This window comes from Gambusia affinis, linkage group LG03, assembly GCF_019740435.1.
Source record: "Gambusia affinis linkage group LG03, SWU_Gaff_1.0, whole genome shotgun sequence".
NCBI classification, from domain to species: Eukaryota; Metazoa; Chordata; class Actinopteri; order Cyprinodontiformes; family Poeciliidae; genus Gambusia; species Gambusia affinis.
This window is the reverse complement of record NC_057870.1, coordinates 19,419,853-19,447,097: the sequence shown is the minus strand read 5'-3', so window position 1 is coordinate 19,447,097 and position 27,245 is coordinate 19,419,853. Positions and strand designations below refer to the sequence as shown.

General features: G+C 37.1%; 2 protein-coding genes across 4 annotated transcripts in view; one reads left to right on the top strand and one right to left on the bottom strand.

Moving 5' to 3' along the window:
- Positions 1 to 2,685: 2,685 nt before the first annotated feature.
- On the bottom strand, positions 2,686 to 10,838 carry hsd17b3 (hydroxysteroid (17-beta) dehydrogenase 3). The gene is made up of 11 exons (XM_044111335.1): positions 10,609 to 10,838; positions 5,693 to 5,739; positions 5,470 to 5,545; positions 5,259 to 5,366; positions 5,092 to 5,159; positions 4,526 to 4,570; positions 4,354 to 4,388; positions 4,138 to 4,219; positions 3,991 to 4,056; positions 3,739 to 3,888; positions 2,686 to 3,198 (listed from the first exon to the last, which is right to left on the bottom strand). The coding sequence occupies exons 1-11, from the start codon at positions 10,757 to 10,759 to the stop codon at positions 3,052 to 3,054; spliced, it is 975 nt and encodes a 324-aa protein (XP_043967270.1). The 5' UTR covers positions 10,760 to 10,838; the 3' UTR covers positions 2,686 to 3,051.
- Positions 10,839 to 16,594: 5,756 nt separating this feature from the next.
- Positions 16,595 to 27,245, top strand: part of ipo11 (importin 11) — a 109,879-nt gene continuing 99,228 nt past the window's right edge. Inside the window, exons 1-4 of one of the 3 annotated variants that reach the window (XM_044111195.1) lie at positions 16,595 to 16,780; positions 20,496 to 20,645; positions 23,119 to 23,219; positions 25,961 to 26,033. In XM_044111195.1, the coding sequence (XP_043967130.1) occupies positions 20,508 to 20,645; positions 23,119 to 23,219; positions 25,961 to 26,033 (312 nt within the window). In that variant the 5' untranslated portion in view covers positions 16,595 to 16,780; positions 20,496 to 20,507. Of the gene's footprint in view, positions 16,781 to 19,641; positions 19,665 to 20,495; positions 20,646 to 23,118; positions 23,220 to 25,960; positions 26,034 to 27,245 lie in introns of those variants that run through there. The other 2 variants (XM_044111193.1, XM_044111194.1) reach the window with 2 other exon arrangements.

The following is a 27,245-nucleotide window of genomic DNA, read 5'->3' as shown; positions in this document are numbered from 1 at the left end:
TCCACCAGCTTTGCACTAAGATCCTTGTGCAAATCTGAACTTGGAAGAGCTGCTAAATACTTGTTCTATTCTCATCTAAATCTTTTTTTATACTTCTTGTACTTAGTAAAATAAAATGTCCCTTTGGTTTAAAAAGAAGAAAACAAAGGGCAGTGACTAAAAAATACAAAATTTTGACTGATGCACTCATCAAAATTCTTAAATATATTTTTGCTTTATCATCAGCGTAAATTGTTTCCTTTTTTTTCACCATGCTGAAGACAAGAAATCCAATGCTCATACATATTTGATCATTCTGAAAAATTGTTTGGTTTCAGTCAGATTGGATGGAGAGCATAAATTCTCAAATCTTTGTAGATATTTGTCAGTGAATTTAGGTCTGGAGTTTAACTGGGCCATTCCAACACAGTGCAATGCTTTGATCTAAACCTCTGCACAGTAGCTTTGGTTGTGTGCGCTCACTCTAATCTTCTTGCACAGCCTTTTGCTGCTACCTCCAGGATTCACCACTGGAATGGTGCGTTTAGAGCAATGTGCAATGTTATTTTCTCACAACATAGCACTCTGCATGTGTGAGTTCCCTGTATGTTACTAATTACAGCCTCTGCCTCTTCTTCACTTCTATCATCACCCTCATTTAACAGTTATATGTACCGGTATGTATTTCTTGATTTTAGACAGGGATGTCCAACAAATGCAATAAGTACACAAGTGTGGACTCGTTTAGTTTGTAGAACTCCCCCTTCTGGCCGAACTGTGTAGGACAGTTTTTTAATGCCCTGGCTCTGATGGATGGAGAATGTTTGGAGGCCAGACTTTCATACGTTTATGCTTTGATTTAATTCATCTGCGGCAGAGGAAGATCATTGGCCTGCAGTGGTTTGTCATGATATAAACTTTATAAAAACCTTTCAGTAGTGTGAGTCTGGATTTTAAATGTACTGAAGTTTATTTTAATCTTTCCCTTAGAACTAGCTCTACCTTCTCACTTCTTGTGTCTTCCTATGTACTTCTTTACATAGGAAGTACAACAGAGACACCTTCACTGTCTCTGTTGAAGTATTTCCACATTAAGGTGGGCTCAGGGATTTTTGCAGTGTTATGTTTCCACCAAACATAGCTAAGCTAGGTTTCCATCTCACCAGAGCACCTTCTTCTCCACTGTGACCCTCAAACCTGAAGTGCTCTGTTAAATGGTCTTTTATTAGCTTAGTCACATAAAAGTCAGCTTTTAAAATTTTTTAATCCAAAATATTTCTCAAAGCTACAACAAGCTGCAACACCTTTAACATGTTTTATTAAAGAATGTTGCATTTCTAACTTTTTTCTATACCAACCTTTTACCTCATCTGCCCATTGTTGCTTCTACCTCTGTTTTACTGATTGCCACAACTTAAAATCATCTCATTAAATGTCTTGTAGGACAAATAAAGACTGTCCTCCTTTGAGTAGGTGTCATTTAGTTTCAGTTTGGAACAGTCAGAGCAAGCGTGGAGGATCTAAGCTCAGGGTCACTCTGACCATCTCTATCTCCTTCTCCCATCCCCTCCACTATCTTTGATGGGGGAGGATTGTACATCATGGCTGTCTAAACATGCTGCCTGCCTATGATTTTGGCTTTTCTCATAGCACAAAAGGCCGTGTGAACCTGACCGTGCAGACAAATGACTGGACGTCTTTGTGGTTTTATCATTGAGCGTCATTTGCAGCAGACTTTTGCAATACGTCTCCTTGGTGTCTGTTACCATTCTGAACCAAAATCCAGCTTGATATGAAGTTTACTTTCTTTTATTATGCGGTTTGTGCAAGGTGAGAACATTTGGGACAGCAGTAAGACACCAGACTCATAAACTAAAAAAACATGCCTTTATGATATGAAACAGGATGTGAAAATAACGTAAAATAATGTTAAAATATTTAGTGAAAGAGTTTGTATTTTTCAACACATTTGGACATATAGATTTGTCAGAGATTAAATTAAAATGGAAAACTGAAAGAAAAGACTCCTTTTTTTCTGTAAAATGCAAAACGACAAATACAGTTTCTGGCTGAGAAGAAATTGGGACACCCACACATATATTCCTACTTATAATGACTAAAATTAAATATATCACATCATTGCACGTGATTAGAACATTGTTGCTTTGCATTTTCATTTCCATGTTTAAACTGCAGACATTTAGGTGAGCGTGACCACCATGGTGAGAGCCACAGAGCTGTCTGAGGTCTTGAGAAAGAACACAATGGCAGCTTCTGAGTATTGTTCAGTACCTAAAGATATCTCACAAGAACTAAAATCAGTGACTGAGACGTTCACAACAACTGCTTACATCCTCAGCTCTGGCAGCACAAGAAAATTCACCCTAAAATCAAACCAGATGCTTAAAGAAATCAGTCTCATAAAAACTTTCACTTCACACATGTTCACTGGACATACAGCAGGCTCCTCTTTATGAGACCAGGGTCCTTAACTGCCACCCTCAAAAAGCTTACAGTGTCCTCATAAGTAGATGAGGACACTGGTGTCCTTTTGACACTTAAGGTGTTAAGCAAATTAGGTAAATCCACCAAGGGCTGGCTGAGTGTTAAAACAGATTAAGTTAGAGCTTAATCTTAATCTGACTGAGATGCTGCAGGTTGACGCTGCTATCCGGTTCCCTCAAAATGAACCAGTGGAGAGTGATGATGAGTTACACAGAGCTGCAATTTATTTTTAATAGTTTGTGATACATTTACCTGGCATCTATTTGAATAACGCTATAGCAGATACAACAAAGACTGATAAATCAGGAGATACGAAATTATGACAAAAAACAGTTTTAAACAGCTTGTACAATAAAACTATATAGCTGCGCATTAGTGTGTTACGCTTCATTTATTGAGGGTTTGTTTTTACACATTTGGAAATAACAGGAAATCATAGGTCTTTATAATTTTAGCCATAAATATGTACATATAAAAACATAAAAATCATAATAATCAACTCCTTCTGTTGTTCACAGCATCCATCGGTTCTATTATTAAAAGTGGATTCAACAATTTCATGTTTTCCTATTTTCTCATACCATTCTTAGATTCCATTTTTGACTCAGAAACTGATTCACTCTGACCTGTTTTCTTTTTAACGTAGTCCTGTAAGCCTTGCAGCACAATCTCAGCATAGAAAAGCTTAAGAGGAATAGACTGCAGCAACCAGGCCTAAATGGACAACAAAAAGACATTCATAAGGATAATTCAGTCTGCCAGCATGTAGTGCCTTGTACAAACTCTTCAACGTTTTCAGCAATTTCTCATGGTTCAATCACAAAATTCAGTGCATTTTCTAGTGACTTTTTTCTGAAAAGTGAAGAGGACATGTTTCTGCCAGCGAGCTTTGCGCATAAATAGACAGAAATCTTTGGCCATTCTTTTTTGCAAAATGTCGATAGCCGAATGAGAATGCATGGAGAAAGTTTATGAATCTTCAAGTCTTACCAGAGACCCAAGACAACTAGTTGCATCAAATCTTGTTTTGGAAGTGTCCATTTGAAGGGGGTTGATAATAACTTCATGACACTTTGAGATGTTTACATAAAAAGCATTTTAAAAAAACAAATATCATTGTTTTTCCACTTTGCAAATACATATATTTTTGCCTAATAAATAAACATGAGAAAATGTAGAAAGTTCAAGATGTTTGAATACTTTTGCAAGGCACTATTACTTGGTTTCAGGAGATACTTTTTAAAATTGTTTTACCAGGAGTGTGTGGCAGATAGTGCCGTTGATTTTGTCTCCAGCTTTGAGGTACTGCAGGGATTTTTGTACAAAGTATTCAGGCAGCAGAGTCACTATGTTCGTTTTTTGGAAACCCGCCATCCGAGTGGAGACCCCGAAAGGAGCCACAGCCTGAGAAAATATTCAGAAAGTGCTTCAAGTTCATAGCAAACAGTTTCAGCCTATTTGTGGTCCAAAGTTTTTCAGAGAAAGTCTGAAAGAATATTATGGTACCTGTATGATGATCCCTCTATCTTTGTACTCTGCTTGGAGACATTGAGAAAATCTTTCCACAAATACCTGGACAGCCCGACATTCATGAAAAGATTATAAATGATCCAATCAGATGACCTGCAAAATATCTTTGATGAATCATTTTACCTTTGATGCAGCATAAAGGGTATAGAGTGGAAAGGGAAAAGAAGCAATTCCTGAAGCGACATTGATGATCACGCCTTTATTCCTGCAGAGTCAAAGAAAGATTCAAAAATCAACAACTGCAAACATATTTGTGGAAAACTAAACTGCGTTGAACAGCATATTATAATATAACTCTGTTAAACATTACATCTAATGAGGAAAACATGGGTAGGAAACCTGTTCTCCATGCCTGGGAGGATTATTTTGCACATCTGAAGACAAATGAAAACAAGTTCAGATTCGAGAAACAAGAGTATAAAAGTGTCTAAAGACTGAGGAAACTGTCAAAGAATTTTAAAGAACTGTTTGAATGTCTGTTCAAATCATGATATAACAGAAACTCTCTTACCTTGCACAATGTTTTCACATTGCAGTTTATCACCTTTGTTATTGTCTGAAAAAACACATTAAAACTTGTCTCAGTAAATGGTTCCAGACTTTAAGCTCAACTTCAGAACATTTAATACTGAAACAAGTTGTTTTACATTTCATTTTAAAGGAAATTTTACATTTTGTTGCTTTTTAGAAAGATCCCTGAAATGAAACCCCTCTGAAAGTGTTGAATCAATCACCATTTTGTTTGTCTTGTGTATAAAACTAGAGGATTAATCATTAAAATTATTGGGAGTTACACTTTTTGAATTGAATAAGTGGGGGAAAAAAAACAACTTTTAAATTATATTCTGGTTTCCTGAGATGGGTTATTTAAATAGAAATATAACAGCTCATCTACTCAGTTTTAGATGTTTCAATTTTCTCTTGGGACAAGAGGATTTACTCAAAACAAACATTTTTCAAATAATGACTATATATGCATATATCTGTACATGTGCATATTAATGTCAGGAGGATATCGAGTTAGTTCCTAAAAATTCACATGGGCTCTCATGTACGACCTTTTGAAGTATCACTGACCTTGTCCAGATCCTCAGAATCGAGAAACTTACAGGGGATAAAGGTGGGGAGCACCCCAACGTTGTTAACTATGTACAGGGAGACAAAAGATGTTGTTTTGGAGAAAGAATTATCCTTCATAATTATGCTTTGAATATGAAATAGAGGAAAAAATAGCAATGTCTGACCTAAAACGCCAACTTTAAGGTCTTTTAACTCTTCCTCTATTTTCCTGAAGACATTCTCCTCACTGAAGTCTGCCACGATCACTTTCACCTTCCGTCCTGTGGTTTCACCTGAGACCAAAGACTGACATTACTCTGAATAACAGCTATCTATAAAAATGATTATTCATACATTTGTAGATGTTTTGCAACTACAAACAAGGAAGTGTTATACCGATTTCCTCTGCCACCTTTTCCAGCGTTGCTTTAGTTCTACTCATGATGACAACATTCATTCCTCGGTCAGCAAGCTGAGAAGCAGTGTGTGACGGTTAATCAGGAACAAAAATGTTCACATGCAAATATTGGTGAATGGAGTTCAAATAAAGGTGAGTATATTTGGGTTGCAAATTTAAATGCAAAAAAAAGTTTGTCACATTGTTTGAACAGTTACTTACTGCAAATGCATAAGCTCTTCCTATGCCTTCTGACGCACCAGTCACCACTAAAAGAGAGGAAGCAAAGAGTAAGATATTCAAGTTCAATCAACTGCGTATATCTGCAGGTGTTTACAATTCAACGCTAGGGGGCGCTGTCACTCCCCACAGACCTCCTTCTGAAGGTCCTTCCAGCACTGTCAGAAGGACCTCGGGGTCCCGTTTCAGAAAGCAGGATTATTGAAAATCCTGAGTAAATTCAAGTAACAGCTGTTACCCCGAGTCAGCTTTTTACCGCAACTTAATTCGAGAACCATCTCTGCTTGGCAGCAGGATTGTTTGAGAAAATACTGAGTTTATCCTATCATTTTGCAGGCACAAGGAAAGTGTCAGAAATGCTGTTTCCTTTGTTGCGGGAACCTGCAAATGTTGGACAGGATATATTCTCCATCGGAAGAGTAGGTGTTTTTTGGGGTTCTATCTCGAGGATGTGCTCTCCATTAAAGATCTTTTTCCTGTTTTATGTTATTGGTATCAAGCACAAATTGTTCAGTTTTAAGTGAATTTTATTGAATAATGTAGCTTTTTAAATAAGAGCCCTCCCATTGTCAGACTGTAGATAAATGTGAATTGAAACTACAAACACTGTTGGTATTGCAGCATCAACAGTATTGCTTTTTTCCTTAAATATGTTTTGATATTATCCTTTTGGCATCATTGAAATGTACAATTCCAGTGGTAAGCAACAATGGTCATTTTAAGGTTCTTAAAGTGAGATTCTCCTCTTCTGAAAACCCTTAGTATCAGAGAGCTGGGTAGGTTTATTCAGAGTAACTGCCTTCTCAGAGCTTGTTAACCCTCCTTTCTGAAACAGGTCCCAGGACTGCCTGTGTTTATGTTTGTTTACACTTCAGTCCATTTTGTTCTTACTGACTGTGCTAAAACAGCATGTTCCTCAGCTGATAAAATGTTTGCTGAGAACAAACAGAAATTGTTTGTTTCCAAGGCTCACAACACTCCCCTATGGTTCTGACAAATAAATAAAATTGTATATGTATATGTATACGTATATACATATAAAATTGTATATGTATGTATATACTGTACATACATATATACATATACGATTGTATACATACATATACAATTTTATTCATTTGTCAGGGATGAATTTCAAATGGTTTTACAACCTTTTCCAGATTGATGAGCAGCAAAAGTTGCTTTCTCCTCTTTGTGTAGCCTTGTCTGTCTTATTGAACTGATTTTAGCTACAGTAACTTGAAATCATTGTTTTTCTGCATCACTCCATTAATCTTTAACATCATCTTGGAGAATCCTTTCTAAATGTTTTCTATAATGTTGCATCAGTTCCTTGAGGTGTGCAGTCATTCATTTCTGCAAAGGCATTTTAATCTAGTGAGGAACTGGACTTTAACTGGGTCATTGTATTGTCTTTAATTTCTTTTGCTGGCTCTATTACGCTCTGGCAAATTACTTTGGGCAATTTTACAGATAATGAAAAGATAATGAAAGTGCATTTTGTTCTTCATGAATCAAGATGAGTGTATTGTTTTGTTGTTCAGTGTAGTGGAAAGATATGAGAGTTAATTATTGCTATTTAATTTTTCCGCTTTGATGATGAGCTGGCAGCAATGGAGCGTTGGAAAGAAAAGCAAAAGCTGCCTGTCTTCTGGTAAAGATGTGGGCTTGAAGGTTTTATTTTTTATATTAAAATATGTGGGGAAGCCTCGCTTTGACTTTGACTTTGCTTTGAAATCCTTGTGATTGCTTTCTGAAACCGCTAACATGAAAAAAGAGACTGTTTTGAATCAACGTGGGCTTGATACAACTGTCTCCCTTTGCAATCTTGCATCACCTAAATTTCTCTGAAAATGATTGAAATGCTGGTTGACAGAGAGCAAAGGTTAAGCTTTTTTTCCCAGATTATTTTCTCTAAAGCATTTTACTGTCAGATTTTGAGCCTTAAAGTGAGACGTTGCATACAATGAATGCCTGTTTTTCCAACAACTGCAGATGAACAGTCCAATACGGAGTAAACACATGCCAGTAGATTCACTTTATGCATGACTAAATCCCAATTAAACACTTTCCAGTTGCACTGAGGATCCAGATGTTAGATGGTTTCACTGGGGGAGCTGACGTGTACAACATGCTGCAGAAAAACAAAACAATTGCTGGAACATGGCAACAAACAGATGCTGAGAAAATACAAAGACAGGAAGGAAGAAGACCCCTTCAGATGCTAAAACAACTTACAAATGAGAGAAATCATTAAACATTCAATGATATAATTCAAAATTAATTGTATGCATCACTTTAGTATCCCTTCATATCACGCAGTACCCATGAAGTAACACAGTTACAAAAAGCTTAGTGACTCCTTAATTACACTTTACTACTGGGTCTGTTTAATGGAAAATCAGGGTAATCAGTTTCAGGGGTTTGAACTTTAGTTGCAAAAGAGCTTCTTTCTCAACAAAATGGGCTACATAGGTTATCTTTTAAAAATTTCTTTTAAGAAAGACAGCAAGCAGAGAAAAATTATGTAGTGTATATTCCTGATTGTTATTCACAATAAAACAACCACATTAAAATTTGTTTTTAAAGCTGTAAATGGTAAATGCCTCTACAGCTTTCTACATTTGACAAGATATGATTAAAGTGCATGGAGCTAAAACTCCAGGAAGTTGAAAAACAATAAAAATAAGTTTTGGCCTGAGGTCAATGATTTTTCATTGTCTACTGTGCTGTAATTATTTCAGAATACTGTCGCCAAGAGGAATTTTCCCACAATTCTCTCTTGCTGATTTATAATGGATGAAAATGATCTTTACAGGCTCACAGTGGGAGAACTCACCCCCAATTTACAGCGCATTTCAAAAGTATCCATATCTCTTTGAGTCTTTTCACATTTTCTCACAACTATTATGAAGGTCTACAAACAATTCCTAAACATGCATTGTGATTTAAACCCCGCAAATACAAAATTGCTTCCATTTATGTATAGCAAAGCAGTTTATTTTAGCATTTAAGCCTACAATGTCTTGAAAAAATATTGAATCTCCATTGAACCTTTTCATTTTGTTTTATCACAACAAACATCTTTGTATTTTGCAGATACTTTTTATGATAGAACAGCACAAAGTAGTGTATAACTGTGACGTTAAAAGAATAAAGTAGTTTATTTTTTTTATTTTATTTTTTTTTACAAATTACAGCGTTGTGTACATATGTATCTAAAACGTGTAGAGGGAATCTGGTCAGAGTTGATTTTTTTCTTTATTCCTATCCATCTTATTGTGTCACACCTTTATTCAATAGGATCAGGACTGATGAGAGTGTTGCTGGAGTTAAGTATTGTAAAATTCTGGGATTAATCTGAGACTTGAGACTGGGGTGAAGGTTTACCAACAACTCCAAAGAAGGGACAGAGTAACAAGCAAAGCAAAGGAAAGGTTTTATATTAAAGCATGTCCATGTTTTAGAATGGCCCCATTAAGAGGCTAAACCTAAATGCAATTGAGAATTTGCATTTACATCTGAATACAAGAAGGAGATCATATGCATATAATCACTTGCATATGACCTGTTCTGACTATTTTATTATAAGACAAAGCACTGAAAATCCTCCAAATACAGTATCTGGTGTCAAGTCATACGACAAGAGGAAACATGTAGAACATTTAGCAACAAACAGCGTATATTACATCTCCTGTCTTATTCATTATACACAACAAAAGAGCTGTAATGTTCTGCTGTCATAATCTTTTAACTGAATTTGGGTGTGAGGAAAAAAAGGAAGGAAAACATAACACGTTTCACTTGTTCTACAGGTTTCTGGAGAGCTGGCATTCCTTTTTCGTACATTTAGCTTGTGCCAATGAGATCCTACTACACGCATCCATTTTTCCATCGTAGAAAATAAATCACAAATCTCAACATGAGTTTGCAAGATATGTTCTTAAATAAACTTAAAAATTCAGATTAAATGCGAGAAATATATTTTTGGGATGAGCATATTTGACAGAAATGCAAACCTATGCAAATGAGGCTTTAAGTTGTCAAAATAGTCCTGAACGTAGAGGTATGTGCAGCCTAGAACACACTGTCCTGGAAGTTTTCTTCTGTGCTGGAATGGAATGAGATTGTGCTTTAGAAAGAAAAATCAGTCCAGCATTCTGTGTCTTTCACAAGACCTCCTCCTGCTCTGTGGGAAGCTGTATAAACTCTTCAGAAGCTGCCAAAGTAAATCACTCAATTTTGTTTAGCTGCTCTGGGATCAGCAGGGGGATTTCAATGGCAACTGAGGTCTGAGGCCTGAAACAGAGCTCTTAGTGCTTGTCGTTGTGTTCGAGTAAAATTGACATTCATACCAACTTTTCAGGTTATAGTCATTGGATCAGAATGCAACAGAGTGTCTTATATTCGCTAAATCCCCTATCAACAAACCCTGGAGGTGCTTTATTTCTGGGTTCAGAATTTTCTTCTTATTCCAGTTAGTTTTACTTTTCCTGTGGGTATTTTGGCTCAAGAATAAATCCGAACTCAAGACAAATCAATTGTTATAAGAGCTACGCTTGATTTTAATCATTAACGCTCATTGTTTTAAATGCAAATGTGAACAGCCGTTGTCAAGGTATGCATAAACTCTTCTGAAGCAAAGTCAGGACATGCATTTCAATGATTGACATTGCACAAGTGCAGTCCTGTGAAACAGCAAGAGGTCTAAACAAGCCTGAGCTGGATGATTCTCTTTCTGCAACAATTCTGCACCTGAGTGTTCCAGCTTCAGGTGACCTCCAGCACAATGCTCCGTTTGTTGGGCATCATGTACTCGCAAATACAATGGTGCTCGTTTTCACTATGCGGCTGCCTTCATGAATACAAAATATTGAACGCAGTGAAAACTTTCTCACCTGCCCATTCTCCCATAGAGGTGAAGAAGGTCTTTGACAGAGGAAAACACCATTTAGGAAAAAGCATCCTACTGAAGAGCACAAGCTTCCCTCCATAGTAGACGACAACTACTGCACCCAGCAAAGTGAATATCAGCTCCAGGAAATCCATGTTTTTCTAGTGCAGGGAATCAGGATTTAAGCCTTCCAGCGTCTCCGTCTTGCGTCAGTGGATTTGTTCAGTCTGGTAATAAAGACTGAAAGAAGGGAAAACTCTGCCAGAAGACACTCCCCCTTTTACAAACTGTTCACACACACGCACAAAAAGACATTGTGGCACAGTCCATCTATTTGCCTATCTGTCTATTTATCTATCTATCAATCTAAATATCGACACATTTATCTGATTAGAGGTTTGTTTGCTAGGTAGCTCAGAAACATAGAGACGTCTCTCAAAGTCAGTCCAGTTGGTTAATAATTGTTTTCTTTGGTATGCTATTTTGCTTAATAGCTATGTGTCACCCCTGTTTACTTCACAGCTGTTTTTTTCTTGAGGGCTCATATATGTGAAAACATTTCTCTTGCTTTCCATTGAAATGTGACGGGACTCATTTTCTCTGCTCCTAAGAAATTTTCCATGTTTTGACATTTACAAGAATGATTTTTTATGGGGGTTTTTTTTGTTTGTTTTTTTTTTTGTCTCTTGTGGCCCTTAGTTTATTTCTTTTTTCTTTATTTTTTTGCCAAAATATCTTTATTGAACATTTTTAGCAGTTTAAAAAAACACAGCTCAAACTATCAGTAAGATGTAGCTAAACAGTGATAGCACTATGTTCAAACCAAATCCAAACAAATCCAACAAAGTGCTTTCACAGAGTCCTGATCATAATGCAAACCACCACAAACTTCACACATCATCTCCAATCAAGGCATCAAAACAACAGTGTACATAATTTAAGAGAATGACTTATATTTAGAAACTGCAGTGTACGCCTCTTTAAATGACTTATACTGTCATCAGGGATGTTTAGATTTTTTTTTTTTTTTTTTTCCCCACCAGGGGGTCTTTTTGTGGGCTCTAGTGTCCCTTATTCAATAGTAGGCTGACAGGAAGGGGGGAAGGAAGACGTGCGGCAAGTGTCGTCGGGTCTGGGAATCGAGCCCGCGACGGCCGCGTCGAGGACTGGGGGCCTCCAAGCGTGGAGCGTGCTGCCCTCTACGCCACCGGAGCACGCCCCGATGTTTAGATATTTAACATACACAATGAAGGGGTTCTCAAAACACTCAAAGAAGTCATAGCGGCCTTTATGGAAAGTGATCTGACAGGAAATTGGGCTGTGAGAAAGGAGACAACATGCAGCAAAGGTCAACAGGTCGGGATGTGAGGCTGTGATGGGTGAGTCTAGGACTGAGACCTACATGGGTAGCACATTTCACTCCTATGCTATTGCCATTCCCCCCACTAGCATGGTTAAACAAAAGAATATACTAATTACATTTAGAAAAAATCTATACCTCACTGTCTGCTTAGGGCTTTTGGGGACCTCCTTGTATTTTTTTATTAAGGTCTACAAACAATTCCTGAACATGTAGTGCGAATTGTAAGTCCAATGCATACAAATTTTCTTTGTTTTAGCTTTTGAACCTACAGCACCTTCCAAAAGAACATTTTTGTCATATTATGTGCACAAACTTCAATGTATTTAAGTGTGATTTAATAGGATAAACTAATAAGTAATGCAGCATTTCTACATTTGTTTGAAAAACAAAAATCTGAAAGGCGTAGCTCATCAAAAAATACAGTTGTTCTAAACATGTAAGTAAGTAAGTAATTAAAACATGTATTTATATTTTAATGAAGGGGTCAGAAAAACACACCTGCCAGGTTATAGATGCACAGTTGAAACCAGATATTTAGATACACTGAATAAAAATACTCAAACCCATAATTTTCTGATTGCCTGAAATTAAATCAGACTAAGGTTAGTTAGAATTAGCTAAATCATTTACATTTGCTAAATGCCAGAACATTTTTTTTTTATAAATGTTTTTTTTGCTTGTTTGTTTTTGTTTTACATTCCTCAAATTCAAAAGTTTATATATATTTGGTCACCATCCAGGATAACTATCTTCTAAACTGTATGACCTGGATCAAACTTTTGGTCCAGGTCATTCCTGCTTACAGACCTGGTGTAAATGAACCCATTTGGGCTCCTCAATCACACATGCCTTTTGAAATTTTCCCACAACTTCTCCATGTGACTGACATTGCGAAATTGTGATGTTAAGCAGAGGCAAGAAAGTTGGTCATAACTGATTAAAAGGTATTACAGAAAAATATTGGATGAAAAGGTCTTACATTACTTAAAATTGGGACAGTGACTAATTTTCTGACAGGACAACAAATCTCATTTTACACCCAGAGCCCTATTAGAAAAGAAAAGGGTTGGCAGAGCTTGATTACAGCTGATGGGGTCGTCCAGGACATGTGGCTGTGCATTTCTTGTGCCCAGAAATGGAGATGATAGAATGTCATGACAGTAATGAGGCTGTCATACAGCAACAATCTTTGATCACAGAAGAATTCCTGGGGGCTGGGCTACTTAGTTGACTTCCAGGAAATTTTTTTTTGCCTTCCTTGTCACTTATTTCTCCTCACTGACCCCTAAGAAGTTGTTGTCTGCTTACTTAGTCATTTGATTATCCAATCGGGGAGATTTATCTGTCTGCTTGTGGTCATTTTGTCCCAGAGGTGCAATCTGTCAACAGTGGCAACACTGTTTGTGCTTATACTTTTGTATGACCCTTGCTGCTCCCTGCTTGGTTTGGCACAATAAGAAGTGTCCTTAAGCGGAAATCTACTGTAATGGTTATGCTTTTGATCAATTATGTTCTTTTGTGTGTCTTCTTTCCTCAGCTCATTGTTCTTTGTTGCTAAGTGTTTTCTGAGCTTCTCCATTAATTTGATAGCCTACGTTAAATTAATTTGTGATAAAACTTAGTTTATGCTTTCAAGCTATTTATTTTGTGATTTATGCCTTCAGTTATTGCCAGAAAGAAGGAGACAATGATGAAGAAAACATCCAAATGCAGATACAGAAGTCATAGCCAAGGAATTTGATAATCTACTGAACATTAGGTGCAGCCAAACCAGGGATGATATTCTCAAAATCAAGATAACCGGTCAGTGTATTACCTCAAAGTATTAGTTTAGGATCATTATGTAGCACAATTGGGTCGCAAACTGACTCTGGGCATACATTCAAAACCAGGATGAAAGATTAGTAGGGAAACAAAAAAGTCAGGCAGTAGCATAACCAATATGTCCAAAACCAAACAGGGACCAGCTTATCCACTGTAATAAAAAGTGAATCATGTGAGAAAAATTCCTGAGAGGAATAGAAAAACTGCAAGCAAAAATAAACTATGAACCATAACAGATACCATCTCTTGGAATGCGCTTGCCATCCCACTGCTCCTGCGTGTTTCCAGCCAGTCAAGTTGTGTTACAGCTACTCGTCTTGTCAAACAGAGAAAACAAAGAGCCCTCAGATGTTGTTGTTTTTATTCAGATCATTTGTTTCTGGTAAGGCACAGCTTTTCCAGTCTTTGTTATTTCAATTGCCAGGCTGTCTTGACTTTGTTTTCATTTTCCTGTTTGATCTTTATTAGACTTGCTCCAACTGAAGTGCTTTCTACCTTCTTGTATCTCACATGCTCATGCACATGCAGGCTTCCTTTTGTTATGAAGGTTATGATGCACTTGATGCCCTTCTACATGCGTCAGGGGTTGTTGGTGATCGGGGTTGTTGGATTTTCTGGGTGTATGTGGCTATGGCTCTCACAGTGCCAGCAGTCAGTTCTTTCCTTGCCTCTCAGAATGTCCTCAAATATCCTGAACATAGCGTCCCTAGCTTTCAGCAGGGATGCTAGAACTGAAAGCTAGGAATTCTGGTTTGCTACCAGAACCAGAAACCCGAACCAGAAAGCTGATGATGTCTTGTTGGTGGTGACATCATCAGCACACTTGGACATGAAGCCCAGAACAGAGGAGGTGTATTCCTTCAGGTCCACCTCTCCCTTATAGCCTCCTATTTGAAAATCTGTGGACTGAAAACAGTCCTGGAGCACAGACACTGCATCCCTGGGCCATACAGTGACTCTCTTCTTAGTTGGCCTAATCCATCTCATCAGCATAGGATATGCTGGCTCAACCAGCATGAAGATGTGGTTGGAGAGGCCAAGATGGGGGCGAGGAAGAGTTTTGTATGCACAGTGAATGTTAGTGTACACACATTCCAGAGTGTTGTCTCCCTGTGTAGGAAAGGTGACATGCTGGTAAAAACTAGGCAGATTGTCTGAAGTCCCCCACAACCACATAAGACATCTCCGGGGGCTTTATCTGTAGTGAGGTAATGGTGTCATATAGCTTCTTTGATACTTTTTTGCCATTAGCACCCAGTGGGATGTAAACCATGGTGAAGAACACCACAGTAAACTACCGGGGTAGATAGTATGGTCGACAATTCACTGTCATAAGTTCTATCTCCTCAGAACCGCAGTTTTTGACCAGTCCACAGTAACCTTCAATCATAAACATACAAAGTCCTCCTCCCTGTGTTTTTACCAACTGTTGGTCACGGTCCGCTTGGAATAACTGAAGACCATTGATCTGGAAGGCTGAGTCTGGCATTTTGCTGTTAAGCCAGGTTTCAGTTAAACAGCAAACAGCCAAGTTCCTCATCTCTATAGAAACACTCTACCTCAGATGTAACAAATTCACTTTGTTATCCAGTGGCCAGAAAGAGAATTGGAATCGATGGCTTCCTAGCCATCAACTAAGCCAACGCACAGGCTCGCCTTCCCCTCTTCTGTTTTCAGGCACATAGTTTCCGTTTGATTGTTGTTCCTCGCAATCTGCTGCACCAGTCCGTTGTCCTTAGGAGGCGCTCTCTGCCAAGTGTAGATTTCAGCCGCAATGATATATTAACAGACTAGCTGTATCCAATAGCCATCAGTTCAGCCGAGCTGTAATTTAGCTGTGAATATGTGCAGCTGAGTAGGTTAATTTAGGGAAGAAAAATGTACAAGATGTACATGGATGGGTATTACAGAGAATTATTCTTTCTCCATCTAGGTTCTTGATGTATGAGGTCGAAGAAAAGTCAGTGAGTTGAATTCATGAAGTCCATTTATTAAGACTAAAACACAGCTCTGGTCTATTTGTTCATGCTATCCTTAGGGGCTAACAGAGCAAAATGGCATCTAACAGCAGTTCTTAGTTCTCTTTGTTGGCCTCTATCTAAGCTATTTCCTAAAGAGGGCGTTCCACTGTGTGCCATTTCCTTTCACTTTAGTTTTGGGGACTAAATGATCTTTAATGTATCATTTCCTTTAACTTTGCGCGTGTGCTCTATATATACATGTGTATATATACGCACATGATGTATATAACTAAAAGAGATAGAGGAAAACATATAATTATTTATTCTCAACAGTACAAACAACAAGCAGATCATTAAGAAGTAAAAAAAAAACACCTTTGCAAACAGGCATGTGTTATGTTTGAAATGAGCTGCAGAATAGGAGTTCTAAATAAAAAATAATTGCCAAAACAATTATAATTGTATGTTCTTTTACTATAATATAAATTCCCAGTTTAATCAACAGTTTCCAAATTGACATATGTACTAATTTAAGTATATTAGCCTATGACTGCAAAGTATTTGAAATTTTAAAATCAATTAGTGTGTTTCCAGTTCACTGGAATTTTACAAAATTTGACAATTTCACTTTCTTTGGAGTATTTAATTATAAGTAGTTTTTTTTTGCTTGTTTTTGTTCTACAAATTATCTGGTATAAGATGATAAGGATGTGTACCTTTTTATAGTACAATATTTGTTTGCATTATAAAGTTTTATAATACAATCTTTGTATTCTATTGTAAAATCTCGGAGTAGGACTAGGGGTGAGAGTGGTTCTTGGAGCCTCACACATTCGGTTCTTGTTGGAGAATAGAGCAGAGAATCCCATGACTGAGCACGCCTCATACGTCATCAGCATGCGCCAGCTGCAAGTCGCGCCATTCTAACCAGCGTGTTTCCATCGCTCCTTACATTGAAACCACTGGCAGATCTTCTACGGTCGCCACTATTACTACAACACTTTCACTTTTCGTTCGGCTTTTTTGAGGTGAGACCTTTTTACTCGTTTTTAAACATCGTTTATTCGATTACAGGACGCATTACAAGTGAACAGTTTCAACGTTGACGCACGGCCGTGGGTTTTTGGTTGAAGAAGTTTAGCTTGCTAGTTAGCTCAAAGGTAGTTCTGATGTGTACATTGAATAACTCATTATTAAATGAGCTGCTTGTATTTTATGAATTAGTGACATGAGGAATGGTGATGTGAAGCAAGCTGTCATGACATAGCTACGGTCTTTTCCGAATCCCGACAGCTCATTTTTGAATATGAACATGCCTTAGAGCTAGTTTAGGTCTCGCCTGCGCTCTAAAAGAACATGACATTTTTATGGACACGCAGCATTTTAAGCATTGCAATAAATACTCTTAACAGAGGCCTCTGGTTAAGTATGCACACAGTATAAGGTAACAGACCGAATTATCTGATGATGACGACGATGACATTCAGCAAGGGCTGTGCTTGTCTGCAGAAAGCATAAGAAATGAACCTGTCTAGCATCGGATTAACCCCTTGCGTTAGAGCAATGTTTACGTTGTGGCACACATTTTCATCCAATGTGTGCTAAACAGTTGAAGCTAGACAAAAAAAGCTAAATACATTTGCAGACCTTGCCTTGAACATCCTACCGTATAAAGTAATCAGCAGGATTTCAAAGCAAATACCAAAACTGGTATGTGCATATACCCTTGTGGAACCAATGTTTGTAAATATTAATATATGATGATTCTTCTTTCACGTGATGTGAAGCAGCTTTCTAGAAAGTCTCCTTTACTTCTGTTTTAGTTGGGGCTCAAAACTGTAAAGAATAAGGCAATTACAATACAGTTGTTTAATATTGTAAATCCATAATTTGGATTTAAGCTTCAACTGAGCCATCTTTCCCTTACTATTTTTTTCCCCCTGTCCTTATGTCCACTACGTTCTCCATTCGTTTTACCATTTTAGCTGTCTATAAAAATGCAGTGAGCTTCATAATTTGTGTCTTCAGCCATTCTGAAGCCGTTTACCTGAATTTGGGAGCCCAATTGTACTACTTTGTGCTACAATTGAACTTGCATTGCAGAGCCCAGTTGCCAATGTTTGCAGTGTTTGCTTGCGGAGCAACAATGTTTAGGGTTTGATGTCTAAATGGCATTAATTTAACTCCTTAGAATCAAGCCATACCCTGCAAACATTACAGGCACATTTAAACACATTAGAAAATATTCAAATGTTCCAATTATTATTATTATTATTAAACTGAAATGTTTTTCAGTTGACAATTTAAAAATGTGGCTTGTAAAGGTTCATTACTTCAATAGATATATCTTAATTTTTTAAGAGTTTATTTCAGTTGTTTAAGGTGTTTTAGAACAGGTATGCATCCACAAGTTGCAGCACAGTAGCACTCAAGGACTGGAGTTGGATACTTTTGCTTTAGAGTTTAAAGTTGAGAGTCAGAGACCTTCATTTCCACATCAAAATTTGCTTTCTGAAAAGAGTTCTTTGGAGAACTGAGTTCAATACTTTTTCTTCTTTCCCCTGTTTAGGTGCTTTTGACATTGTCTCTGTGACATTTCAGTGAGTTTGCTTCATAATCCTCTGTGGGCTGCTGCTGTAATTGTTGCTTGTGCACCTTTCCTACCACTCTTTTTCTTTTGCTTTATCCAATAATATGCCAATATAATATGCTTAAATAAAGTACTCTGTGAACTGCCAGCTTCTTTAGCAATGACCTTCAGTGGCATATCCTCCCTCTGAGGTGTGTTTTTCACTGTCTAGGGGACAACTGACAAGTCAATAGTCTTCCACTTGACATTTGTTAAGACCACAACAAGGTATTTCTGTTAGGGATGCTCCGATCAGGTTTTTTACTGACTATTCTGAAACAGATTATCCATGAGGCCGATCTTTGCCGATCGTTAATTTTTTGGTTTAGGAATAAATGATGCTATGTTTTCTGGCAATAAATTCACCTAATTTAGACATAATAGACATATTTTAATATACGTCTAAAAGCTTTAATTTTTAAAAAAATTACATTCTGGAGCTTTAAGCAGATGTGCGGTGAGAGAGTTCGCTGTCTGGTGGAGGTTGAGCGGCGATACTTCTGTGAAATATTACTACCAGTAATATATCCAGCGGCCCCACAGCTGGAGCTTACACTGCCAGCTCGAAGTCTAGAATAGTTTTTTGGGTTATTTGTTTAGCTTTCTGACCATGATGCTAATCCGGGTGAATGTTGGTAGTTGTGCACTGCTTTACCTGCTATTCGGCCGTTCCAGATGTCCTGTTTTTTTTTTTTTCCTGCAGTGAGTCTCGATACAGCCAAACTCTGTCAAGTGCTTGTTTTTTAAATGCCATATTAGATTCATTGTGTTGATGGATTTGGTGCTTCACCCCCGAGGTAATTTTCCACCGCAACACACAAATGTCCCCATTCACTATCAGTGTTATAGTTCCACACGACAGGATTTGTTGCTGCGTGCTTGCGCAGCGTGAAGGAAAGAGGAGATGAGCTGCAATCGCAGGCTTTAAAGTGAGATAAATGTGATTGGTTTTGGTGATCAGCAACAAGAGACAGTGATTGGCGATCACCGATCAGACACTTTTTCACGGAAATCGGCTCATTATGATTGGTGGCCGATCAATCGTCACACCTCTAATTTCTGTATTGGACATCCTTTTTTTAATTTGTTTTGGTGTACAATTTTCGCTAGCTAAAAAAACTGACAATTATCAAAAGTGACAACAATAGAAGCAACATTACATTTTAAAAGTGATTCTTGTTTGTTTTTAAATTTCTCTAATTAGTTTTAATATTTTACAGGTTTGGTTTAACTTTTCAGATATCGACCACTCATTGCTGTCTTATTGCAGTGTTGAGAAAGAGGCAAGTCTTATTCTTTTGCAATTCCTGAAGAGTTCTGTTGTCTTTGAGTGAATATTTGTTTCTGGTCTGTAGATGGCAACCTTGCTCAAGTTTTAACCCTCCCCTTTCCTGAAATTCTAATACTCAACCAACATACAGTCCATTAAAAAAACATGCAAAGATAATCCAACATGTTTTCAGAAATTGCCAATTTTTCAGATGGTTGAAGCAGTTAATTCTTGTTTCTAATTTATGCTTTTTAATCGGTATGGTGAAACTAGTGGCTGTGTGTTTGCAGGGTAATATATTTTTTTTCCCCTCACCGGGTATATCCTCCCTACAATTAAAAGCACGACCCGAGAGCAGGTGTGGCTATGCAGCAGTTTAACTTCGTATCTGAGACATGGAGGCAAATTAGTGAGACTTGCTCTTGGAGATGAAAAACGTCTTTGGGTGTGTGAAACTGGGGTGCTTAAGTAACATCTGGGACATGTATAAAGAGTTTGCATGTCAGTGACGTCTCCAACTGTTTCTGCTAGGTATGCTTCTCTTTATTGAAGATCTGTAGTCTTTTTTTTTTAATTCAGTTCGGTGCGGGTTTCAGCACCGCTTGATCTATTATGAAAGGGGGTCGAAGTAATTCAGTCAGATAAAGTGAAAGAGAGTGTTTCATGTTCTTTGTAGATGCAAATCGACTCCTCCAGTTTGCTCTTGAAGTTGTTTTACTTCTTTTTTTTCCCCCACGGTGAAATAATTTAAATTTTCTTTCTTTCAAGTAAACTTGAAATTTTCACTTTTTGTTTATTCTTAGCTTGACTCTCTTCCTTCCTTCCTTCTCATGGTGTCTTGCAGATATATCCAGCCATGGATGTGGACAGTGCCAGTTCAGTGGTGCTGCAGGCCTTAACCCAAGCCACCAGTCAGGACACAGCTGTGCTGAAGCCTGCAGAGGAGCAGCTCCGGCAGTGGGAGACACAGCCGGGCTTCTATTCAGTACTTCTGGTGAGTTACGATATGAAAGTGTAATAAAATCTGTAAGAAACTTGAACAAATTGTCAGTTTGATGAATGTGGCAGATGAAGCAGAAAACTGGCTGCCGCAAAGTTAGAATCTGAGGATCGGTTTTTAAATTAAAGGGGAAAACCTTTCATCATCATTACATTTAGCAATACCAAAATGAGGGGTTATGCACCCCTTCTTTTTTTGATTGATAATTCATCCTGACAATTTCACACAATAGTTGTAATCACAGGAAGAATTTGAAGTTGCCAAAAAAGCGAGCAGTGCATTGCAGACAGCTGGGGATTAATTTGTGTTAAAGAATCACTCATACCGCTACTGAAAGGTTTTATTAAGATTTGGTTGCTGATAGTAAGACCACAGATGGTATCTGTAAAGATGCAAAGGTGGTTCATAAAGTCAGTCAGTACACAGTGCAATCCACCAGAGCGATTACTCAGATATTTTAGGAAAACTATTTGTTTACTGTTCTCGCCAGACTCGAATGATGAGATGCGTTTCACTTTCATCTCTGCAATTTGTAATGAAATTGGCCCAGTATGTGCTCTGCTTAGCAAAACACAAAGAACTAAGAACCAGTCATGGGGAAGAAAAATATTTTCTTTTTTATTTTGTCAGTAGGAGTGCTTTGCATGTAATCGAGAAGATGTAAACAAACACCTCCCAGTCAACACGCATATAAAATGATCATTTTTATTTTATTTTAGCATTTTAATAAGTAATAAAGTGAAGTCATCAATTTAAATTTGAAAACTGTCTTATTTATGCTGAAGCAGTGTATTAGGCAGGTTATGTTTTTGCTGTGCTGGTAGTGACAGGATCACTTCCAGAATATGAACTTTGTGTGCTTTATAATTTCTGAATCGGTGTCCTTTCTTTTTTTTAATATATATATATATTTGTATTTTGTTCAAATGCTACATTGAGGGTGATATCATTGTAATTATTTTTACCTGCTGTTTATGGTTGTTTTCACACATTATATACCTGCAGAGTACGTGTGAAATGCGTATCGCACAACTAGTTTAGCCTGAAATTTTTCCACAACTTTATTTCACATATACTTTACAACAAAGGTTCCGTTAGAGAGTACTTCTCACATATTACGAGATAGAAGATGATACAAAATCTACATTTTTGTTATTGCTTACTGCATGGTAAGGATTAGGAGTTGGATCCCTCGATTAATGTTTTTGTGTTTTGGGCATTTTATGGTTATCAAAATATTCTAACCTATATAAAAGTAAATGAAGTGCATACAGAGGCTCTGTCAGCTTTTACTTTGACAATGGCTATTTGTCTCTTGTAAGCAATCCAGAGTTCAACCATGAGACTGATTCTCCCTTTTTCTTGTCATTTGATTATTTTTCTGCCACAATATTGCACTTCTAATTATGTGTAGTATTGATATAGACAAATTTAGCTATTGTGTCTACATAATGGGAAGCCCTCATCATTAACATCATCTGCCGCGCACAATTTGGATAATTATCCTCCACCTATGCTGCCACATAGGAATTCCTCTTGTTTCAAGTGTCTCATTTGAAGAATCTCCTGCTGGGAAGTGCATGTAACAACATGCGACTTCAGGCAGTCCAAAGCCCGTCTCTAGACCTCATCATCAAGGGAGTCTTCTGATGGCTTTCTGAGAGCGACGTTGAAACCACTTCGACTTCTGATGTAGCGTTGTCGTTGGTTCCAAGATAATTCAGCACTTATTAGAAATGTTCACAACAAAGTTGGGCTTTGTGCAGCTGCTTGTGATGCTGTGGTCCTAATTAAGCCAGAGTGCACAATATGTCTCAGTTATTTCTGGAGAGCAGTGTCTGTGTGAATTGATCAAAAGACAGCCAAATCAGCTTAATTCTAGCTTTGCTGACTGGATCTGATAAAAGCCAAGTGGCAGCAGGCTGTTTTTCACTTGCATATTGGAAGTAAATAGTTATGCTGTGGAGCTCTGCTAATGGTCTGTGCTTTTCCCTTCATGCAACAGATGGATGTTTTATATTTGTACAAAAGCCCACATGTTATTTAAACAACACACTTTCCAATCTGCAAAAAATGAGAGCTGAGATTCCAATCTCTGATATTACTGTGGCTGGTCTTTTATGGAGCTCCTGCCGTTGCTGTGCTAACGCAAATAACTCTGAATACACAGACCACTCAGACATGTTTTCAGGGTTTATTACCACAATTTACAACTCGGACATGTCAGAAGTAATGGCACGGACAGCCTTGGTTAGAAAGTTGCAGCGCGCTGTGTTTTAAAAGGAGCTGTTCTGTAATTGTGGAAGTCCTGTCATATTTTGGTTTAGATTTTTACTTACTTTCCCCTGTAGTATGGCTACAACTGTCATAAAACTGGACCAGTCCTTGGCTTGTCTTGTATTGATTATGAGCTATAACACTTTCATTGGTGGTGACTGTCCAAATTCTTTTTTTCTTTCCCTCGCAGAATATTTTTAATAACCATACGCTGGATGTGAACGTGAGATGGCTTGCTGTGCTTTATTTCAAAAATGGCATTGACAGATACTGGAGGAGAGTGGCCCCTCAGTAAGTACCTGCATGTCTCAACCCCAGACTCTCACTTCCATCTGCAGCTTTTTTGTCTTTGCAATGTGCCTCATTTTTATGCTTCTATTCCATGTTTTATTCCCAAATGTCCTATCTATATTCATCAGTTTTAATCTCCTTTTCTGTCTGTGAGGCTAAACTGTTCTTAGATTTTAGTCCCTTTCTGCCATTTTCTCTTTATCCAGGCTTTTACCTATTTTAGCTTTCATCTGCTTGATGTTTCTCCAGCTGTCATCTTCTTCTTTCTTTTTTTTTACTTTCTTAGTCTGACTATCCATCTTTTTGATACTCAGTGAATTCACTCATGCCTCTTCTGTCTTATGTAAGATAGATTTTTGGGATATTTCAAGACTAACATTTAATGTTTGAGTACCTGGTTGCTATGGGAGGGAATCTTTTGATTATCTCAAGATTTAATTCAATTCCACTTTTTGGGACCATGATTTAATTTAAAATCAGCTTTTAATTCAAAATGATTATTTATAATGATTTCTGTTTAGGATGGCAAATTATGATCTACTCAAAACTGCATTAGAAGGCAAAATGACAAGTTGAGGAAGTGACTTTTTGACTTTAATCCTTGCTTAGATTGTTGCAAGAAGTATCACATATTAGTGTCACTTTGGTCATTTTGATTGAGGTAATGGGGACCTTTCTTTTAGTCTCAGTAAAGCTTTGGCACAGCTGTCTTAGTACTTAACCTCCCCTTAACATCACCCCCTTTGTGGTTGGTTGAGCTACATCACAATTTGAAGCAACTGGGGAAACAGAAATGTTGTATTGCAGACCATACATAGTTGAAGCACTGTCCTAAGGTCTGAAAAGTAAAAAAATAAAATAAATAAATAGAAAAAGACATCAGTTTATTGCTTTGTTTCAAAATTAAAAAAATGTTGAATAAGTAATGCAGCATAAATTTAAGCTGGGAAGTTTTAATGAAAGTAATATTGGGTCCCGTCTTGTTCTTGTGAGGTTTAGGTATCATTCTACCCTAATAGAGTAGTTAAGTATGGTATGATGATTGATCACACTTTTTGTTGTCTGTTTGATCTTTCTACTATGAGAAGAAAATAAAATGAACAGAAATTCTGACAGGCTGGACCACCAAAAGACCATTTGAGTGGAACCATGCTGTTTTAATCAATGCTTAAATAATAAGAGGGAGGAAAAAAATGTTCTGAAAAATATGCTTGCAAATATCTCTTCAGAGCCTTTAAAGTTGACTTTACAGTTGTCAAATTACCCATGCATTGTGCATGAATGCACGTAAACCCATCCTTGATTTTCTGCTTTTGAAGAGTTGACTTAAAAGAAGCCGAGATGATTTCTTGCTTCTTTTATTCAGAAGTTAAAAAGCTCTCCAAAGAGCATTTTAAATGTTATGTCAGGACACAGAACAGTTTTCCATTTCACTATGGTCAATAAAATTAGCCTGAATTCTGAAAGGATAAAACGTTTTGAAGTTTGTCAATGCGGTGTACGTTCTGTAAAGTTGGTTTTCAGTTGTTTATGAACTCTGGCACAGTGGTGTTTTCCACTCTTATGTCCGTTTCAGTGGAAAACTAGAATAATTTATTTATTTATTTATTTATTTTTTTACAGTTGCATCTCAATAAAATATAAGTAAAAATAAAATTTGTGTTACTCAGTTATGCTCTTTAAAATCCTGTGACTACTTTGAAGGATATTTGTTCAAAATATTGAGATTACAACATGAAAAAATTATACCTGAGCTACGAGCAATAGAAATCTTTGTCTTCAATTAGGTAGTGCATGTAAAGGTGTTTTGACAAATAAAACAAATAAGACGGACGGCACAAATGTAAGCAGTACAGCAAATGTACAAGGGAAATAAAAAAGATGAAACAATTAGATTTCATAAAAACTTAAAATATGAATATGAATCATATTGCTGAAATTTCCTGACATCCTTCGACAGACTGTTCCCAGAGCTCTACACACAAATACTTCAAGCAACAAAAGTACAAAGTTTTTCGTATTATAAAAATAACCCAGCAGTGTTAGAGAAGTAGTCAACTTACAACTACGTTCTCATTATTTCTGTTCCTTGCAACTGAAGCAGATCAGTGGTGAAGTCAAACTGTTGAAAGGGTGGTGAAGTATTCATATTGGTAAAAGATGATTGTTGGCCATAGCAATACTATTATAATATCAATATCAGATATTGACATCTGCTGAAATGTTCACATTGGTGTATCCCTTGTAAGTGCCATAGTCACTTGCATACAGTAGGAACCTTCTGGGAAATACTTTAAATTGCATAATGCAATCAATTGTTTTACGGTGGATTTTAGCTAGTTAGTCCCATGATAAATAGGTGTGTTGATGTGTTCCATATTGCCAGTTGATGTAATTGACTTGCGTGTATGGAAATGAGAGGACAGTGGGTGTCTTGGGATGTGCATTGCAATCGCCTGTGTTAATGTGCTTGGTGTCCTGGTGGTAAACACAAGATGCTGGATGGGGGAGCATTTCATCTTAAGCCACAATGTTGCAGGTTTAGTCTGGAGTCATTTGTTTCTCACTCTTCCAGTCTTTATTGTTAGTGTGGCTGGTGTGCTTTTATAAAATCTTAATGAATTAAATAATTGCGCACCAAGAGAATTGTGAGAACACATTAAACTCTAAACTTGTACTGTGCATTGTTTTCTCCTTGCCTGCTTTCTCCCTCTGAATATCTTTGTTTGCTTTGTTGACAGTGCATTATCAGAGGAGGAGAAGACATCGCTGCGTGCTGGTCTTATCACAAACTTCAATGAACCCGTCAATCAGGTTAGTGGGGAGAATGGAATATACTGGCAAAAATTGCAAAAAGGATTAAATTTTTCCTCTAAACAAAACTTGCTGTTGAGCAAGAAAACCGATACAAAACCATTAGTGTTTTCTAATGTAATTTTATTTCAACCTCCAATTATGGAAGTTGAAAAGACTGGGCATGAGTGGTGGCCATGAATGGTGGCCATTAGTTCTGGTTTCTGCAGCTTGTGTGTCCCTGAGGGACAGTTATGTAATGTCAGGACTGATGGGATCCATATGGCAGGGAATGAATATACTTTTGAACTCCATATGTCTCTCCACTTCCAGCCTCTGCTCTTTCAATCCAAGCTTCTAGAGAGGCTAGTGTGTTTTGTTCAATAAACTGTTTCATGGTATTTAAATCCACATTTAGAGGTTCTATAATTAATATGAACTTACCTATTCGTAGAACAAATAGTGGCCGATGGATATAGAAAAACTTGCATTCAGATATTATTAATCACGGAGTCAAATTAGGTTGTAGCTATTTCTAACATGAATATGTCTCATTAAAAGAATGCATTGCTTAGTCAGTAGGTTGCATGGATCATATTATACAAACTTGTGGACTGAAAACTGTGTTCTACTTTGTTGGACTAATTTATAAAACAATTTTTAAAAAGAAATGCATAAAAAAAAAATCTGACACTGCCTTGAATCTAGGGCCAGAAGTGCCACAAGCTAGTAAATGCATAACTTTTAAGTAATTATTTTATTTAAAATGTGTCATTTAAATTAAATTGTAGTAATTATATTAAGTATACATATGTATATATGATTATTTAAATTAACCAAAATGTATAAATACTACATTAAATAAAAAATTTAAATCTTTGATTAAAAAAAAATATATATATATAAGATCACTGTTGATCATTCATTGTCATTATATCATCATTTAAGTGTTTAATTACTTTGTTTCTCTTTAAACTTCAGCCATGGCTTATTAATTAAATATCTATCCTCTGATTGGCTAACCTGGACATCTGTGGGCTTTGCTTTACTCCTGTTCTACCACAGAACCCATATCTTTGCAATTTTAGTTACATTTTGATATATAAAGTTATGCTTTACTCAAGTGTTGATGTATTGCACTTCTTGCCCTCGATATTATTAATTGGTCAAGCTTTTAAAAGTATCATTCTGCCTTTTTCACTTTTGGCATCTGACCTTTTCTTATGAGGATCC